At 38.8% G+C, this 21,518-nt stretch overlaps 1 protein-coding gene across 1 annotated transcript in view; it reads right to left on the bottom strand.

The window, feature by feature from the left end:
• uba7 (ubiquitin-like modifier activating enzyme 7) overlaps positions 1 to 21,518 on the bottom strand; it is a 178,885-nt gene that overhangs the window by 126,298 nt on the left and 31,069 nt on the right. Inside the window, exons 9-11 of the mRNA XM_060919290.1 lie at positions 11,431 to 11,595; positions 11,151 to 11,264; positions 7,408 to 7,488 (exon numbers count right to left, since the gene is read on the bottom strand). Of these exons, the coding sequence (XP_060775273.1) occupies positions 7,408 to 7,488; positions 11,151 to 11,264; positions 11,431 to 11,595 (360 nt within the window). The remainder of the gene's footprint in view (positions 1 to 7,407; positions 7,489 to 11,150; positions 11,265 to 11,430; positions 11,596 to 21,518) is intronic.

Raw genomic sequence — 21,518 nt, 5'->3', positions numbered from 1 at the left:
CCATCTGTGAAACATGGTGGTGGTAGTATTATGGTTTGGGCCCGTTTTGCTGCATCTGGGCTTGCTATCATTGATGGAACAATGAATTCTGAATTATACCAGTGAATTCTAAAGGAAAATGTCAGGACACCTGTCCATGAACTGAATCTCAAGAGAAGGTGGGTCATGCAGCAAGACAACGACCCTAAGCACACAAGTCATTCTACCAAAGAATGGTTAAAGAAGAATAAAGTTAATGTTTTGGAATGGCCAAGTCAAAATCCTGACCTTAATCCAATCGAAATGTTGTGGAAGGACCTGAAGCGAGCAGTTCATGTGAGGAAACCCACCAACATCCTAGAGTTGAAGCTGTTCTGTACGGAGGAATGGGCTAAAATTCCTCCAAGCCGGTGTGCAGGACTGATCAACAGTTACCGGAAACATTTAGTTGCAGTTATTGCTGCACAAGGGGGTCACACCAGATACTGAAAGCAAAGGTTCACATACTTTTGCCACTCACAGATATGTAATATTGAATCATTTTCCTCAATAAATAAATGGCCAAGTATAATATTTTTGTCTCATTTGTTTAACTGGGTTCTCTTTATCTACTTTTAGGACTTGTGTGAAAATCTGATGATGTTTTAGGTCATATTTATGCAGAAATATAGAAAATTCTAAAGGGTTCACAAACTTTTAAGCACCACTGTGTGTGTGTGTGTGTGTGTGTGTGTGTGTGTGTGTGTGTGTGTGTGCGCGCGCGCGCGCGCTCTGTGTGTTTGCACACGCACATTAAATGTGGAGGAGGAATGTGACAAAAATAAAGGCTTGTTCTTCTTAATTTACCCACAAATGTATTTATTCCACTTGAAAAGGGTTCGGCAAACCAGCTACCGGATTTGGGACAAGACGACATCCTGAACTATTTAGTATTTGATTTCAAACTCGAAAAACAATTCGCAGCCCACCAGATGGTGCTTCGCGGTGAAACACTGTTCTAGTGTACACAAAAATACAATGCAGTCTAAACATAATCTTCAGTGTATTCCTAATTATTTAAATATAATGGAAATTTGAATATTTTGAGTGAAAACAAGTCTTATTAAGATGTTATAATGAGAATAAGCCATAATAACTACATAAAATCTTGAAATAAAAAAAGGTATGAAGTAATTAAATAATGCCATGCAATGCCATAAATTCTGAAAAAAAAATAAAATTCATACAAATTGGACCTGGTATCATTTTAAAAGATGTTTTCATTGGTTGGGAAGATTTTACACTTCCTAAAAGTCAGGGACAGCATGATTAAACAACAGAGCCATAGCAAAGCCATTAAACGTCCATGTCAGTGGTTCATGGAACTACAACTAATGTTCCCTGGACACGTGTGCCATGCAAGATTTCACAACATGCTCTCAGACTAATGATAAGGAAGGCAAGAGAAGCCAGCAGCCAATTAAAAAGAGTTGCAGGACAACCTGAAAGTAACAGGAACAACAGCTACTGTATAGAATAGAACAGAATGCCTTTATTGTCACTATACACATGTACAATGAGATTAAAGCATCTCCAATAACAGTGCAAACAGCGTGTAGAGAGAGAGAGAGAGAGAGAGGAAGGGGAGGAGGAAAAAATAAGGGGGGGGGTAAGGTGCACAGTCTGAGGTGTATGTGTTGTGTTACACATTATGGAGTGAGGTATTGCACATATAAAGTATTGCACAGAGACAGTCACATTATAAATTATTGCACGAGAGAGTCACATTATAAGATAAAATATTACACATTATGAAGTATTGCAAGGTAAGGTAAGGTGCACAGACTTGAGGTGTATGTGTTGTGTGTAAGGTGCACAGTCCTGAGGTGAATATGTTGTGTATCACATTATGGAGTGTGGTATCGCGCATTATAAAAGTATTGCATAGAGAGTCATCTTATAAAGTACTGCACATTATAAATTAGTAAAATAGTAAAATAGTAAAATAAATAGACTATAAAGTCAGAGCATATCCGAGTTCAGGGCGGTTATGGCTTTTGGAAAGAAGCTGTTTTTTAATTGATTTGTCTTTGTCCTGATGCACCTGTAGCGCCTCCCTGAGGGCAGTATACAGAGAGCAATAAGCAATGAACTGCACCACGATCATGTCTGTTCCTAGACCAAATGCAAAAGTCCTCAGGGACGCACATCTAAAAACATTAAGACAAATCAAAACTCACTACATCGAGACTGTGTCTGTTCCCCGAGCTCAACAAAAAGGTAGACATTTTCAGAGAGTTTGTTTCAGTAACCTAATCAATATAAAATTAGATCAGACTGACTGTACAGCTGCTGCCAGCACCTTTGATCTAAAGGTGGGGCTATTAAATATTAGATCTCTTACATCTAAAGCGCTAATGGTTAATGAACTCATTACTGATCAGGAGTTTAATGTACTGTGTTTAACAGAAACATGGATTAAGCCAAATGAATATATAGCATTAAATGAAGCGAGTCCTCCTGGATACAGTTATATACACCAGCCTCGTCTAACTGGCAGAGGAGGAGGTGTCGCGGTTATTTATAATGATTATCTAGGTGTAACACACAAACCTGGTTATAAATTTAATACATTTGAAGTTCTTCATACTCATATAATGTATGTAGCCTCGAAAAATAAGTCTACCCAGTTAATTCCATTGCTTATTATTTACAGGCCCCCGGGGCCATATTCTGAGTTTCTTTCTGAATTTGCAGATTTTATCTCAGATTTGGTTATTTCCTTAGACAAAGCTTTAGTTGTCGGAGATTTTAATATTCACTTTGATAACCCAGAAGACCCTTTAAAAACAGCGTTTGTGTCCATCTTAGATTCAGTCGGGATTAAGCAGAATGTCATAGGACCGACCCATAATGGTGGTCACACCCTTGATCTAATACTAACATTCAGATTAAACGTAGACAATATAGTCATACTTCCACAGTCTGAAGTTATCTCAGATCATTGTCTCATCTCATTCAAAATATGTCTGAGTAATAATATATGCACCTCACCACGCTACTGTATTAAACGTACTTTCACGTCAACTACTGCACAGAGCTTTATAAATGATCTCCCAGAGCTGTCAACTTTGATTGGGTCACTGTCAGCCCCTGCAGAACTCGATCAGGCAACTGAATGCTTAGAGTCAACATTCCGCCATACTTTAGATAATGTAGCTCCTCTAAAAAGGAAAATGGTCAGAGACAAAAAATTAGCACCCTGGTATAATGATGACACTCGCACATTAAAACAGACCACTCGAAAATTGGAACGTAAATGGCGTCAAACAAAATTGGTAGTGTTCAAATTGGCGTGGAAGGAGAGCTTCCTGAAGTATAGAAAAGCTCTTAGTGCTGCGAGATCAACATATCTCTCCTCCCTAATAGAAGATAACAAAAATAATCCTAGATTCCTATTTAATACTGTAGCAAAATTAACCAGGAATAAGTCCACTATCAACACATGCACACTTGCAGTATGTAGTAGCAACGACTTCATTAATTTTTTTAATGACAAAATTGAGAATATCCGACAAAAAATTCAAACTACTAATTTAAGGTTAGACAATGAAAGTGACCTTGTAGTTAACAATATAACTGTATCAGATCATCAGTTAGAATGTTTTACTCCCCTAAAAGAAACTGAATTACTTTCATTAATCTCTACATCAAAAGCCTCAACTTGCGTACTAGATCCCTTACCGACACATCTATTCAAACAGATAATGCCTGGAGTAATTGAACCGCTTCTAAAAATAATAAATTCTTCTCTTATGATTGGCTATGTACCCAAATCCTTTAAACTAGCAGTTATCAAACCCCTGATTAAAAAACCTGACCTTGATCCCTGTCAGCTGTCCAATTATCGGCCAATATCAAACCTCCCCTTTATCTCCAAGATCCTTGAAAAAGCTGTGGCACAGCAGTTATGCTCATATTTACATAGGAATAACATCCATGAAATGTATCAGTCAGGATTTAGACCTCATCATAGCACAGAGACAGCACTGGTTAAAGTAGTAAACGACCTACTGTTGGCGTCTGATCAGGGCTGTGTCTCGCTACTTGTGTTGCTTGACCTTAGTGCAGCATTTGATACCATTGATCATTCCATTCTTCTGGATAGACTAGAAAATGTTGTGGGAGTTAAGGGAATGGCCCTCTCCTGGCTCAGGTCTTATCTAACTGATCGTTATCAGTATGTTGATATAAATGGTGATATTTCTAGACGTACCGAGGTAAAGTTTGGTGTTCCACAAGGTTCTGTCTTGGGTCCACTGCTTTTTTCTCTATATATGTTACCTCTGGGCGATATTATTCATAAACATTGTATTAGTTTCCACTGTTATGCTGATGACACACAGTTGTATGTCTCTGCAAAACCTGATGAGAGACACCAGCTTAATAAAATTGAGGAATGTGTTAAGGACATTAGACACTGGATGCTTATAAATTTCCTTCTGCTTAACTCTGACAAGACTGAAGTACTTGTGCTAGGACCACATACAGCTAGAAGTAAGTTTTCTGATTACACAGTAACTCTGGATGGCCTTTCTGTTTCTTCACGTGCAGCAGTAAAAGACCTCGGAGTGATTATTGACCCCAGTCTTTCATTCGAAACTCACATTGATAACATCACCCGGATAGCTTTCTTTCATCTCAGAAATATTGCAAAGATAAGAAATTTAATGTCATTGCATGATGCAGAAAAACTAGTCCATGCTTTCGTTACCTCCAGGTTGGATTATTGTAATGCCTTACTGTCTGGATGTTCCAATAAGTGCATAAACAAGCTCCAGTTAGTTCAAAATGCCGCAGCAAGAGTCCTTACTAGAACTAGAAAATATGACCACATCACGCCTGTCTTATCCACACTGCATTGGCTCCCAATCAAATTTCGTATTGATTATAAAATACTACTATTGACCTTTAAAGCACTAAATGGTCTCGCACCACAGTACCTGAGTGAACTTCTGCTCCTCTATGACCCGCCACGCCTACTTAGATCAAAAGGGGCAGGCTATCTGCTGGTACCTCGTATAGTGAAGGCTACATCAGGGGGCAGAGCCTTTTCTTACAAAGCCCCACTGTTATGGAACAGCCTTCCAAGTAATGTTCGGGAATCAGACACAGTCTCAGCATTTAAGTCTAGGCTGAAAACATATCTGTTTAGTCAAGCCTTTTGTTAATGGTGTTTATGAGGTAAAGGAGTAGATCTGGAGGGTCCTCAGACATAGAGTGTTTTGGTAAACTGGGATGTATGGATGCTGTCAGTCCCCACTCACTTGCTCACTCGAGTTTGTTGACGGTGTAGTGGCTGCTGCTTTATGTCCCGGGGCCCCTCATGCCTGTGTTACCTTCTGGCTCTCTCCTTTTAGTTATGCTGTCATAGTTAGTTGCCGGAGTCCCTGCTTGTACTCGGTGCAATATGTATACTGTTCCTACTTATTCAGGTGACATTGGGCATACCTAACCACCTGTGTTTTCTTTCTCTCCCCCCCACTCCAAATCTGTCCCTCTGAGTTACATGGAGTCAACAGGAAATCTTTTGGTGGAGACGGTGGGGACCTCGACTGGCTATGGTAGCCTGCAGGGAATCGGCCGTCAGACATTCTGTCGCATGTCCCAGACCCGGTGAAATGTAACTGAATTGTCTTGGCCAGGCCTAAGGGTCCCATCTGCATCTCATCATTGCTGAGGAGTGTGCTCCCATCACCCAATCAAGCATCCAGCCAGAGCAGACCTGCTTGATCCATCCTGGTGCCCTGTGTCTGGTCGGAGTTTTATTGCCCCACTCCTGTGAAGGACGGCCCCATGAGGACAGTTGAGGGTTATACCTGTTAAAACTGTTAATATTATAGTCAGGCTGTCTGTTGTTGCCCAAATGAGGATGGGTTCCCTTTTGAGTCTGGTTCCTCTCGAGGTTTCTTCCTCATGTCGTCTGAGGGAGTTTTTCCTTGCCACCGTCGCCACAGGCTTGCTCATTGGGGATAGATTAGGGATAAAATTAGCTCATGTTTTAAGTCGTTCAAATTCTGTAAAGCTGCTTTGCGACAATGTTTATTGTTAAAAGCGCTGTACAAATAAACTTGATTTGATTTGATTTGATTTTGGAACAATATCCTCTGATCAGATAATATGAATATGTAAATCTTTGGCAATAAATACAACTTGTCATGTTTGGAGAAAGAAAGTTTCAGATATGATCCCAATAAAACCATATCTATTGAAGTATGGAGGTGGGAGCATCGTGATACTGCTTTTCTGCAAACAGTATTGAGGCATTACACATCACTGAAGGCAACATGATTGGAACAATATACCGGGACATAGAGTATTACAGCAGAATTTAATCTCATCCTCCAACAAACTGAATCTGGGGAGAAGATGGAGATTTCAACATGAAAATGACTTCAAATAAACAGCCAAAATAACTCAAGAATTGAATAAATCTCCTGGTTTAAATCCCAGTAAAAATTTAAAATTATGATTCCTCAGGTGTGTAAGGCAGGACTTTTGTAAGCTTGGGAATTGAAGATGATTTGCCAAGAACAATGGGCCAAAAATTACTTCTTACCATAGATGTCTCGATGTTGTAATGGTCAACTGTAATGATCAACAACAGTTTTGTAATAATGTACTAATGTTATTAATTTGTGGTGTCTGAATACCTTTTACCGTTTAAAATTCAAGATTTTTTAAACATATTTTGTTTATGCTTATACAGTAAATACATACTTTTTGTTCATATTTGTAAGTATAAATAAATTGTGTGTAAATTTGAAGTAGATAAATATATTGGAAATTGATTAAATTAAGAATTATTGAAATAATTCTTTTTCACAACTTGTGGTACAGGGCTTTTGTAAACTAGTCTTATTGATAGATTTGTGGTGTGTTAAATATTAAGTTCAAATACAAAGATAATGTGTGAGAAGAACACGATAACTCCAAACTAAGTAAAAATCACATAACATGACACTTCAACCTTTTTAGTTTATAATCTCATATAAAAATGTATAAATTTATTTGTACCAAGTGCAATTTTCAGTAACTTTATACTTTTAATTCCGACAATGTGATAAATTTTATTGTTCAATATGTATTACTTGTGTACTTAATGTAATCATATCATCATTTCAATTCTGAGCAAGGTCTGAGTGTCATAACTGGAGTATATTCTGAGTGTTCAACAGGAAAACCCAGATGAATCACACTACACTTGACTACGTTACTGTAGCTTGTGTTGTTTCCTGCTGTGAACCGTTAGTCCAGGATCAGCTTCCTGAGAACCATTTCCTTTACAGTTGTTTTTTCCATATAATCTTTATGAACTGTACTGTAAGCAAGTTGAAAACTGATGGTTAGTGGTGTTCTCTTTTGGTGAAAAGGAGGAACAACACTCACCAGAAAGTATCTCTGTCTCTTCAGTTTCTCTTGGAAATCAGAGCCGAACACAGCAATCTGACCATCATAGCGACTATTTCTCTGTGAAGGAAATAACAACGATAATCATACAACCCCAATCCCAAAAAGGTTAGGACGCTGTGTAAAATGTAAATAAAAACAGAATGCAATGATTTGCAAATCCAATAAACCCGTATTTTTTTTCACAATAAGACATAGACAACATATCAAATGTTTAAACTGAGACATTCTACCATTTCAAGAAAAATATTAGCTCATCTTGAATTTGATGGCAGCAACATGTCTAAAAAACGTTGGGACAGAGGCAACAAAAGACTGGACATGTTGTGGAATGTTAAAAAAGGCCAATTAAGTGAATTGGAAAAAGGTCAGTCACATGATTGGGTATAAAAAGAGCATCCCAGAGAGGCTGAGTCTCTCTGAAGTAAAGATGGGCAGAGGTTCACCAATCTGTGAAAAACTGCACCTACAAATTGTGGAACAATTTCAGAATAATGTTCCTCAAAGTAAAATTGTGAAAACTCTGAATATCTCATCATCTACAGTACATAATATAATTAAAAAATTCCGAGAATCTGGAGAAATCTCTGTGCGCAATGAACAAGGTCAGAAATCAATATTGGATGCCCGTGATCTTCAGGCCCTCAGGTGGTAGTGCATTAAAAGCAGGCAGGATTCTGTAATGGAAATGACTGCATGGGCTCAGAAACACTTCCAGAAATCATTGTCTGTGAACACAGTTCGTCGTGCCATCCACAAACGCAGGTTCAAACTCTATCATGCAAAAAAGAAGCCATATGTGAACATGATCCAGAAACGCCGCCATCTTCTCTGGGCCAAAGCTAATTTAAAATGGACTGAGGCAAAATGAAAAACTGTTCTGTGGTCAGACGAATCGAAATTTGAAATTCTTTTTGGAAACCATGGACGCCACATCCACCAGACTAAAAAGGGACCATCTGCTTTATTATCAGCACTCAGTTCGAAAGCCTGCATCTCTGATGGTATGGGGGTGCATTAGAGCTTATGGCATGGGCAGTTTTCACATCTGGAAAGGCACCATCAATGCTGAAAGGTGTATATACAGGTTTTAGAGCAACATATGCTCCCATCCAGATGACGTCTTTTTCCGGGAAGGCCTTCCTTCTTTCAGCAAGACAATGCTAAACAGCATGGCTTCATATTGCATCTATTACAACAGCATGGCTTCATAGTAGAAGAGTAGGGGTGCTAAACTGGCCTACCTGCAGTTCAGACTTTTCACCAATTGAAAACATTTGGCTCTTCATGAAATGAAAAATATGACAAAGAAGACCCAGGACTGTTGAGCAGCTAGAATCCTATATCAGACAAGAATGGGACAACATTTCTCTCCCAAAACTCCAGCAATTGGTCTCCTCAGTTCCCAGACATTTACAGACTGTTGTTAAAAGAAGAGGGGATGCCTCACAGTGGTAAACATGGACCTGTCCCAACTTTTTTGGGATGTGTTGTTGCCATCAAATTCAAAATTACCCTTTTTTTTTTCTTAAAATGGTAAATTTTCTCAGTTTAAACATTTGATATGTTGTCTGTGTGCCATTGTGAAAAATATATGGGTTTATGAGATTTGCAAACCATTGCATTCTGTTTTTATTTACATTTCACACAGCGTCCCAACTTTTTTGGAATTGGGGTTGTATTAAATACCATTAGTCTTACCATACACTTGATTTAAAAACAAAACAAATCAAACCTTTATTTCAGGTCACATTTTGTCGCAACCCTTACACTAATACAGATTCACTCATGCTATTTTTAGACACTTCACCTATTTCAACACATTTTGGCTTGTGGACTTTTTGCATGAAGTATGTGTGGGCTTTTTTCTTCACATGATTCATTTATGTTCACATGTGATTTTTGTTTTTACATGATTTGGATGTACAACCTCAACTCCAAAGAAGTTGGGAAGTTGTGTAAAATGCAAATAAAAACAGAACCAGATGATTTGTTTTAATGGAAACCCTATATTTAATTGAAAATAATACAAAAACATCATATCAAATGTTGAAACTGAGGGATTTTATTGTTCATGGAAAAAATATATGCTCATTTTGAATTTAGTGCCAGTAACATGTTTCACAAAAAGTTGGGACAAGGGCATGTTTACTACTGTGTTGCATCACCTCTTCTTTTAACAACACTCTGTAAACATTTGGGAACTGAGGAGACCAATTGCTGTAGTTTTGAAAGAGAAATGTTATCCCATTCTTGCCTGATATACAGTTTCAGTTGCTCAACAGTTTGGGGTCTCCTTTGTCGTATGTTGTGCTTCATAATGCGCCAAATATTTTCATTGGGAGACAGGTCTGGACTGCAGGCAGGCCAGTTTAGCACCCAAACTCTTTTACTACGGAGCAATGTAGTTGTAAAATGTGCAGAATATGGTTTGGCATTTTTCTTGCCGAAATAAGCAATGTCTACCCTGAAAAAGATGTCGTCTGAATGGCAGCATGTTGCTTCAACATATAATTCAGCATTAATGATGCCTTCCCAGATGTACAAGCTATGCATACCATGTGCACAAATGCACCTTCATACCGTCACAGATGCTGGCTTTTGAACTGTGCACTGATAAGCCAGATGGTCCCTCTCCTCTTTAGCCTGGAGGACGTGGTGTCCATGATTTCTAAAAATAATTTTACATTTTGATTCACCAGACCACAGGACAGTTTTCCCAGAGAAGGCAGCAGTGTTTTTGGATATTGTTTATACTTGCATTTGTGGATGCAATGACAAACTGTGTTCCCAGGCGATGGTTTTCTGAAGTGTTCCTAAGCCCATGCAGTGATTTCCACTACAGACACGTGTCTGCTTTTAATGCAGGGTCACCTGAGGACCTGAAGATCACAGGCATCCAATGTTGGCTTTCGGTCTTGTCCCTTGCGTACAGAGATTTCTCTAGATTATCTGAATTTTTCAATGATATTATGTATCATAGATGATGTGATCCCCAAGTTCTTTGCAATTTTACATTGAGGAATGTTATTCTTAAATTGTTGCACTATTTGCCCATGCAGTCTTTCACAGAGCGGTGAACCCCTCTTGATCTTTACTTCTGAGAGACTCCGCCTCTCTGGGATGCTCTTTTTATACCCAATCATGTTACTGACCTGTTGCCAATTAACCTAATTAGTCTTTTTTAGCATTACACAACATGTCCAGTCTTTTGTTGCCCCTGTCCCAACTTTTCTGAAATGTGCTGCTGCCATCACATTCAAAATGAGTATATGTTTTTATATTAAAAAAAACCACAATAAAATTTCTCAGTTTCAACATTTGATATGTTGTTTTATACTATTTCCAATGAAATATAGGGTTTCCATTAAATGCAAATTCTGTTTTTATTTATGTTTTACACAGCATACCAACTTTTTTGGAATTGGGGTTGTAGGATGTAGGCCATGTAGTTGCATTTATGATATACATGTATTACTCAGATGATGTCACGTGTTCACTTGATTAAATGCACATAGTTTCAGGACATATGTTAAACTGCACTTTGATATGTTTTTCACATATAATCACATATTATTCATTTAATCAAATATGAAATACACATAAGAAATGTATGTGAATTTTCCATAACAGTAATAATGTCTATTGGGAGCTGATCACAATAGGTTACTGAGGTATATCAAACCTCAGCAGTGTGAATTAGAAAGTGAACTATTGCTTACTGGTGCACAGGCTTCTTCTGTCAGTCCTCTGTCACCGCCCTCCTGCTCAGGAAGGCACTCCAGAGCATCAAAGTAAAGCCACTGTTTGAGCGGCATGAACTTACCACTGCAAGCCTGAACAACATTCATAATCAGCATATTATGAATAGTTTTCAAAACGGCAATTTAACAATGTTGCAGAAAACAAAATGACAATAGTCACATTTTATCTGAATCAACAAGCAACATTTTCAGATACCATCAGTCTTGAAGGGCACTTGATCATCTTGATCTTTCTCACCTTCATCACCTCCTGGGCAGCCAGTCCTCCAATGAAAGCATTGATGGGAGCCAAATTGCCCCTGGCACAAAAAGACAGTTTCCTCATGACTTCTTCATCAAACTTGTCAAGTTGTGCAGCTGCACTGAGCTGCCTCGCCATGGCAAGTAGTCGCTCAGCATCCTCCTGGTTAAGAGAACAACACATGACAAGAGGATGCCAATACTGATGTAGCTGTAATTCTACACCCTCTTTATATATCATATTATACACACAATGCACCAATATCTTCAACAAATTTGGTATTGTTACCATGGATACAGCAGGGAAAATAAGTATTGAACATGTCAACATTTTTCTCAGTAAATACATTTCTGATGGGGCTATTGACATGAAATTTTCACCAGATGTCGATAACAACCCAAGTAATTCACACATACAAAGAAATCAAAACATATACTGTATGTCCATAAATTAAGTGTAATAAAGTGGAATGACACAGGGAATAAGTATTGAACATGCTTACTGAAATTTATTTAATACTTAGTAGAAAAGTCAAGTCAAGTTTGTTTGTATAGCGCTTTTAACAGTAGACATTGTCCCAAAGCAGCTTTACAGAATCTGAATGACCCAAGACATGAGCCAATTTTATCCCTAATCTATCCCCAATGAGCAAGCCCGTGGCGATGGTGGCAAGGAAAAACTCCCTCAGACGACACGAGGAAGAAACCTCGAGAGGAACCAGACTCAAAAGGGAACCCATCCTCACCTGGACAACAACAGACAACATGACTATAACACAGAGGTGGACAAAGTACCCAACTTCATTACTTAAGTCAAAGTACAGATCACACTGGTCAAATGTTACTCCAATACAAGTAAAAGTTGTACAGTCAAATTTTTACTTAAGTTAAAGTACTGAAGTACTTGCTATTAAAACTACTTAAGTATTAAAAGTACATTTTCTGTCAATGCATCGTTGTATTATTGCCACAACACTTACAAAACCTAATGCTGTTAACAAAGACAGAAATGTGAATTCTTAAAATGAACGCATGCTGTGCCATCATGGTGGTTTAACGTTAAGCTAGCTAGTCGGTGACGCTCCACCTGACATACTAACAAACTCTTTTCAAACTCGAAATCATATTGGGTAGCTAACATTACTAGAAAAGAAAGATTTCTACATTCTGTTTATTTGGCAAGATTATGCTAAAACATGTTTCTGAAAGGACTTCGGATAAGTTAACATTATTCATGTTAGCATAACTTCATTTTTACATGCTAACTAACAGTGTCCAAGTTCACTAGCTATGTGTTAGCGTTAGCCATGGACAAGGCTACAGCAACTTGATGGGCAAATCCATAGAAAGCCATTTGACTAATCAGACTGCATAGCTATTGCAATGTTATCATTAGCTCTAAAAGCACAGACAACTTCAGTGCAAGCTTTCTCTTGGAATAAAATGTTTATATCCCTCAATATGCTTCCGCAGGTTGGACAGCGAGTTTTTGTAGGCTGTGATGTTGTTCGTTTTCGGCAAACAAAGCAAACATTTAAAACTAAACAAATCTTTAATCCTTTCAGAAAACTGAAACATGGGTTCTAGCTATAGCCATGAGTGCATGCATTCCCCAGAAGAACCGCCTCCTTCCATTCTGCCATCAACTGATCGTGTTAAATAACACTGCTGAGAAATCACTGAACTTGATTTTATACAGTCTATGGATGTGATGTGACCCTAGTGATTACTGATCGGCTGTCTCAGCGTCACCTGCGAAATAACCAATCACGTTTTAGAAAAGAAAAAAATCCACTTTCAAAGCTGCTTCATAGTAACGAGTAATGAGGACCTTGACAGAAATGTAGTGGAGTAAAAAGTACAATATTTGCCTTTCAAATGTAGTGAAGTTAAAATCACAAGTTTCCAAAAATATATAATATTCAAGTAAAAGTACAGATACTAAAGTGTACTTAAGTACAGTACTCAAGTAAATGTACTTCGTTACTGTCCACCTCTGCTATAACATTAACAGTTTTAACATGAAGCCAGTTTCGTTGATGTTATAAACTCTTTATTAATGGAAACTTGAGTGCAAAACTGTTCATGACAACCGCAGTCCCAAAGTTAGCAAGCCAACTGTAGTCTTCAGCCACAAAAACATTACTGTAAGTGTCCAGAGTGTCTTCCAAGTGTGATTTTCAACTGTCCATATGGGGCTGTCCTCCACAGGAGCGATGTGATGAGACTCTAACCAGACCTAGGGCATCAGGATGGAACAGGCAGGTCCGAGGAGCAGAAAAGGTCAGCACCTCGATCCCAGGATTGACATGTAACTCAGAAGGACAGATTTGGGGGGGGCGAGAGAAAAAGCCTTTGTTGGTAATGACTGCTTCAAGATGCCTCCTGTAGTCACATGCATTGCTCAGGTGTGAGTTTGGCCCATTCTTTCACACAAACTGTCTTCAAATCTTGAAGGTTCTGGGGTCCTCTTCTATGAACTCTGATCTTCAGTTCTTTCCATAGATTTTCAATTGGATTCAAGTCAGGTGATTGACTGGGCCGTTCTAGCAGCTATGTTTTCTTTCTCTGAAACCAATTGAGAGTTTCCTTGGCTGTGTGTTTGGGATCATTGTCTTGCTGAAGTGTCCACCCTCGTTTCATCTTCAGCATCCTGGTAGATGGCAGCAGATTCTTATCAAGAATGTCTCTGTACATTTCTCCTTTCATCCTTCCTTCAATTATATGAAGTCTGCCAGTACCATATGCTGAAAAACAGCCCCACATCATGATGTTCCAACATCCAAATGTCACTGTTGGTATGGTGTTTTTGGGGTGATGTGCAGTGCCATTTCTCCTCCAAACATGGTGTGTGCTAGGACATCCAAAGAGTTCAATTTTGGTCTCATCTGACCAGACTATATTCTCCCAGTATTTCATAGGCTTGTCCAAATGTTGTGCAGCAAACTTTAAACAAGCTTCAACATGCTTTTTCTTCAGCAATGGAGTCTTGCACGGTGAGCGTGTGTAGAGGCCATGGCAGTTGAGTGCATTACTTGTTGTGTTCTTTGAAAACAACTGTACCTGCTAATTCCAGGTCTTTCTGAAGCTCTCCGCAAGTGCTCCTTGGCTCTTGGACAACTCTTCTGATTATTCTTTTGACTCCTCTGTCAGAAATTTTGTGAGGAGCACCTGGTCATGGCCGGTTTAGGATGAAATGATGTTCTTTCCACTTCTGATTAATGGCTCCACCGGTGCTCAGTGGAACATTCAGAAGTTTAGAAATACGTCTGTAACCAATGCCATCAGTATGTTGTGCAACAGTAAGGTTGCTAAGGTCTTGAGAACGCTTTTACCCATCATGAGATGCTTCTTGTGTGACACCTTGGTAATGAGAAACCTTTTATCGGCCATCAATTAGGACTAAACCAGCAGATATTAATTTGCACTGATACGGGACAGGATTGCTTTCTAAATACTGACAGATTTCAGCTGGTTTCTTGGGTTTCTATGCATGTGTTCAATACTTATTCCCTGTGTCATTCCACTTTATTACACTTAATTTATGGACATACATGTTTTGATTTCTTTGTATGTGTGAATTACTTGGGTTGTTACCGACATCTGGTGAAAATTTCATGTCAATAGCCCCATCAGAAATATATTTACTGAGAAAAATGTTGATGCGTTCAATACTTATTTTCCCCACTGTATTTCATAATTGTCATTATACCCGTATCTCACTCAGGAGGCAAATACCTGACTTGGCCTAGTACACACAAGTCTTGGGAAGTATGTGAATACAAGCAGCCATATTTTGGCCAAATTTTAATTCCATGCAAGACATTAGCAGTAAAACACTGCTAAAGAAAGAAAGCACAACTTTATTCATCACACACTTATGAAATTCCTCTCTCCATTTAACCCATCTGAAGCAGTGAACACACACGTGCACACACACGTGAGCAATGAGCACACACACATACCTAGAGCAGTGGGCAGCCATGCTAACAGCACCCGGGGAACAGTTGGGAATTAGATCCCTCGCTCAAGGGCACCTCAGCCCAAGGCCGTCCCATAGTAACCTAACCGCAGGTCTTTGGGGGAAACCGGAGCACCCGGAGGAAACCCATGCAGACACAGGGAGAACATGCAAACTCCACACAGAAAGGCCCCCGCCGGCCACTGGGCTCGAACTCAGAACTTTCTTACTGTGAGGCAACCATGCTAACCACTTACACCACCATGCCGCCTAACGCAACTGGCATATTCTTTCCTGTCCCAGCAATTTTTGGCAACTAATACAGGCAGTTTGTTGATGTTCAAATATAGCACTGCTTTAAATACTAGAGGTACAGGAGTCAGTAAAGGTGGCAAAAGCAGCCAACATTCCTCGCTCAATTAAAAGTGCAATACATCATCTAAATATATACTTTGGGAAAAGTTGAAGTGCAGCACCAGCATAAAGTCTTTACTCACATTTCAGTAGAAATGCATAAACTTTTAAAGTTACTTCAAAAATATGAAAGTAAAACTCACAAAAAGACTCCTGCCTCAAATCTTAGACTACATTTTGTTACTGATGGGGATTATTAACGAAAACCTTAGTTAAGGCTAACTAATAACACTTCCATCTATCCATTATCTACTGACCCCTTGCACATCACATCACACATCATCATGGATTTTTTTTTCCATCTCTGGCCCTCACCATCTCGAGATCAGTCCCCTCGTGTCACCCAGACGTCTGGGGGTGAGTCGCAGAAAAAAGAAAGGAATCCCACAATCCTTAGTTCGCAATCTTTATTCGCAAGTCCCCCCTGAGATGAGATTATACAGGGATTTTATACGTGTGTATGTGAGTGAAACCTTGGGTCAATCATGACAATTTTAAACAAAGACTATGTTTAGTCTAACAAAGAAGTGTCTTCTCCACTGGACGAAGGTCAGGTTACACAGGAATTGTTTAAAATCACTGTTATAGTATATGTAAGTTCTAAAATATTAAAATCATAAAGTCTTAACACCTTGTGCAGCAATAAGGCTAATATAAATCTATAAAACTATAAAACTTACATGAACCACTTAATGCAGCTTTAAATCTAACATTAAATCTAACATTCAATCATTTCAATTTCAAATTCAACACTGAAGAGACTGGTTAAATCTAACAATCCTAAATCACGTGTAGCTATAAAACTAACTTAAATCATGGCTTTAAATCTAACTTTTAATCCCAAATACACGTTGGATATGCAGCTGTGGGTGTGTCTGACATCATTGCAGACCTTGGCGCTGTTCAGACACAATAATCTGATCAATAATATACATTTCACATCAAAATAAGCAGAATGTTCTGATGACATGACAGCAATGTCCAGAGAGAATGGAACCTTCAAACAATGTCTAGCTGAGACAGGTCATCCCAACTGAACAGAATAAATCCCTACAACCCTGTCACAAAATAAATTACTGCCTTCTTGGTCAAGAATAAATACTTACAATTATTTATCCTTACAAAGGAATAAAACCTTACAGATATTTACACCTGGGGGTCAAACAGACACCCTTTTTCGTGTAAGGAAGGCTTAATCTGTCTTCAATATGGTTCATTTTTGCACTGTTTTTGTTTGTTCAAATAGGTATTACCGTCTCCCCACTATCAAGAAAAAATGTTAACAAAGAGAAGCAAATGCTTCAAGAACAATGAAGAAATGAGTGGTTAAAGAGAATACGAAGAGAGGAGCTCAGCCTGAAAACTCCAGAGAAATTTGCGATTGTATTTAAAATGTATTTTAAAAAAATAGAAAGTCGGAAGTGAGTATGGAAGAGTTTGCTTAAAAATCTCGTTTTATTTTTTCTGCTCGCATTCGAGTCAGCTTCTTCATGAAAGTGTTTCATTTTCTTTCAGGTGAAGCCGCTTCCTTATTCAACATGGAAAACCCAGATTGGTTTCAAACAACTCTGACATAACTCAGTTAAGAAAAAGAAAGAAAGAAAAAAAGAAAAACCAACAAGGCGTGACATGTGCGATATTCTGAAAGAACAGAAAAGATAAAGAGCAGAGAGCGCTGAAGCTTTGTTTCGGTTATCAGAGGAACCCAGTCCTGTGCAAAATATCATCATGGAGCCAGAGTGTAGGAATGACCCTACAGTCAGAGAGAGTTCTACACAAACACAATGAACTTTATAACAGCTGCATGCATGTGAAACGGAAATAAATCAACTAAGACAGGAAAAATTATTCCGGATAAAATTGTTATTGTCTGTTACACACTTATCAACCTGTGTGACTCAGTTGTGCCTTTTGAATAGAGAATAAATGAAGAGGGAACTGAACATTAACCGTTTATCGAAATTATTATTAATAGGGTAATTATAGTTACTGTATGACTATAGCTACAACTGGAATGTGCTGATTCTGTTAGTGTTTGTAATTATTGTACCATCCACTATTGGATAAAATTAAAATCTTACAATATTGTTTGAGGGCGGCACGGTGGTGTAGTGGTTAGCGCTGTCGCCTCACAGCAAGAAGGTCCGGGTTCGAGCCCCGTGGCCGGCGAGGACCTTTCTGTGTGGAGTTTGCATGTTCTCCCCGTGTCCGCGTGGGTTTCCTCCGGGTGGGTTTCCTCCGGGTGGGTTTCCCCCACAGTCCAAAGACATGCAGGTTAGGTTAACTGGTGACTCTAAATTGACCGTAGGTGTGAATGTGAGTGTGAATGGTTGTCTGTGTCTATGTGTCAGCCCTGTGATGACCTGGCGACTTGTCCAGGGTGTACCCCGCCTTTCGCCCGTTGTCAGCTGGGATAGGCTCCAGCTTGCCTGCGACCCTGTAGAACAGGATAAAGCGGCTAGAGATAATGAGATGAGAGATGAATATTGTTTGAAAGTCTAGAGCAAGATATTTTATTATTTTACAAATAATAACACTTCAGATATTGTTTTAACAATAATAAGTATCACTGTATAAATAATGGAGTGCAAATAGCTCTGTAACTACATGTCTGTGTGGTTGCTGAGACATGGAGGGGAGGGAATACCATCTAGCCCACAGTTCAGGTCAGAGCCCTTTGAGAGTAAATGCTTTGGCTTTCGCAACATTCTGTTCCCAAAAGTTGATGTCGGGAAAAAGTCTTTACACAAAGGAGGTTTTCTTGCTTTTGTAAAAAAAATTTTAATTGTTCTTCCATGTCAGGACTCTTTGGGAAAAAGAAGCTATTTCCAACGCATAGCTAATGCTAAAGCTAGGCCACAAATCTGCACCGTCAGTCCAGTCGTTTCAAGGAATTTTGTATGGACCAGAACCGCGAATAAACTCTAATTTCCATGTACTGTATTGGTCCTAATAGACGCGCAATGCGCGAATGCAAGACTATTTGCATGCGCGTCTATTATGTACCAAACGCCTAGGTTCCGAACGAATATCGGTTGATGTGCATGTTTTCGTTTCCGAAACGTTATGATCAGCTCGAAGCGGTTTTGACAGTTTCCGAATTTTATCACCACCCAATAGGAAGCAATGACCGCACATGCACATGAAGAAGATCCATGGCTGCCAAGTTTGAGTTGGATTTGTGTGTGCGAGGTTTTCAACAATGAATTCTGAATTATACCAGCGAATTCTAAAAGAAAATGTCAGGACATCTGTCCATGAACTGAATCTCAAGAGAAGGTGGGTCATGCAGCAAGATAACGACCCTAAGCACACAAGTCTACATGTACCCAGTTTGATAGTGTTTGAAGTGTTTGGTTGCTTGGTACATGTAGTTCCTGTACGGTAGTAAACAATTGATGTTTCCATATTAAAAATGTTGTAGTTTGAAATACTTCAACTAGTCTTGCATGCATATGTCAGTTGATATTTTGTTGCGGGTAGAGAATACTGTATTCTTATTTTGTGATAATATTGAGTTCATCCAAAGTGCCATTTAAATATTTTACATTATTGTCCAGAGTGCCATTTGATATTCTGGATTGTGCTACGCTAGTCTTCATATGTGGGTGTTATCCAAAGTGTCAATAGAGATTTTGTTTCGGAATACACCACATGCTTACTATGTTTACGTTTGTTTTCATTTGAAGTGCCATTTTATGTTTTGTTACAAGTTGATGTATTGCTACTAGTGTAATATTTTAATACATGCACGTGTTCGAGTTTGTTAATGAATGAAAATGTGAGCATAAAAAATAAATACAGTTTTTTTCCATGGAATTGTTCACAAAGAATTGATAAAGTATAGTCTACGGGGAAAATTACAAAATCGCTTGGGAATTTTTTCGTAAATAGGGGGTTGCTCTTCTATTAGGACCAATACGGTATATCTATCTTTCACTTCTTTCTGACAAAGATTATCCAAGTAATCCAGGAGTAGAGCTTTGTTAGCTGTAGTTTTCTTCGGAAAATAGCAACAGACGCTGGACATCTTTGCTTGGCTTCAGTATGTGAACTGTATGTAAATAAAGTTAGCTTGTCCCCCAGGTATAGGGTAGCAACAGTTGCTAACGTAAATGTGACATCAGTGCAAGGGGTCTATAACACTTATCTGTCAGGATCATGGGGAAGCTGGAGCCAATCGTGCGAGAGGCAGGCTGCCAATCTATCACAAGCCTACACAGAGCCAAAAACCCATTCACACTCATACCTACGGGCAATTTAGAGTAGCCAGTTGACTGAATCCATGTCTGTGGGAGGAAACCAGAGCACCTGGAGGAAACCCATGCAGTCATGAGGAACAGTGTTGGGCAAGTTACTTCAAAACTGTTTTGCATTATTTATTACTTGTTACTGTCATTTTAAAGTAATTAGTTATATTACAATATTATTGTATTTAAAATGTAAGGCATTACACTACTATTGCATTACTTTTAAGTTACTCCCACCAAAATAACTGGAAGTATGGATTTGGCAATCGAAATGTAGCTCAAGCTGCTCAATTAGCTCATCACACATCCAGTGGAAGGTGATGTGGTATCTGACTGAGCTAGGCTTATGGTTAAAAACACTAGAATATAATAGCCACAGTGATGGCTCATGGCACAATGCAAGGAACAATCATCGCAAGAACAGACAAAAGGTGAAAGTCTGGCAAATTGTGATAGAAATACTGTAACTTTAGGCCTATTCATATTAACATTAACTGTATTGTAATGTCTAAAGATATGACAGGATACAAAATTAGCATTTCTATGCCTTTATTGTTTTCAAGTTTACAGCATTAAACATAGTTTATGCTTCATTAAAAAAAAAAAAGATTAGCCCTAAGGGATATGACTCCATTTCAGAAATTTAACAAAAATTAACATATTATGGCAAATTGTAGCCTACAATAAAACTGGCCTGAAAAAAAGCCACAAGCCTTTTAAATCACAGCTAGACAATGACTATTAGCTATATGAGGCTACCCAGTCACATTTCGAAAAACAGAATTAGAAATAAAATCAAAGTGCTTTTAATGATATTGAAGTGCTTAGGCCTATTAGCCCTTGAAGGAAAGGCAGCTCAATCACTTTAGTCTGACTTCCAACCAGAAAAAACCTCAGTTATACAGGACAAAAATGTAAACAAACTGTCAGCATATCTTCAACAACATACTCGGCCACAAGCCTCCTAACCTCCTGAGGCTGAAGGAGCATCTCAGAGCGGCAGAACGTTAATTCTGGCTGCTTTGTGATTTTATCGCCACTCTCATCCTCCGCTTGCTTCCTTGCTAACTTCATGTTACTATGGCACCTCTGTAAATGTTTAGTTAAATTACTGGTGCTATTTCGGGAAGTGGACAGTTCTTCAGGTTTAGCACACAAAGTGCATTTGACTATGATGTTCTTCACATCCTTATTTTTCACAAACTTAAAGTAATGGGCGTATGCCCATCTGGAGAATGTGCTATCTGACGTTAGATCAGCTGCAGGTTCACTCATCTCTCTCTTCTGTCTGACTAGCCTAAAGGAAAAGGAAGTGAAACATTTTGCGCGGATGTTTCGCCTCTGCTGATCTCACGGTGATTTTGGCGAATTTGTATGAAGGAAAAAAAAAACACCACTTCATTCCAGGTTAAAAATGCATTGTAACGCACGTTACTGACATTTGTACCAAGTAAAATATTA

The sequence above is a fragment of the Neoarius graeffei genome, chromosome 4 (assembly GCF_027579695.1).
Source record: "Neoarius graeffei isolate fNeoGra1 chromosome 4, fNeoGra1.pri, whole genome shotgun sequence".
Lineage (NCBI taxonomy): Eukaryota > Metazoa > Chordata > Actinopteri > Siluriformes > Ariidae > Neoarius > Neoarius graeffei.
The sequence above is the reverse complement of the archived record's forward strand: the minus strand, read 5'-3'. Positions and strand labels throughout refer to the sequence as shown.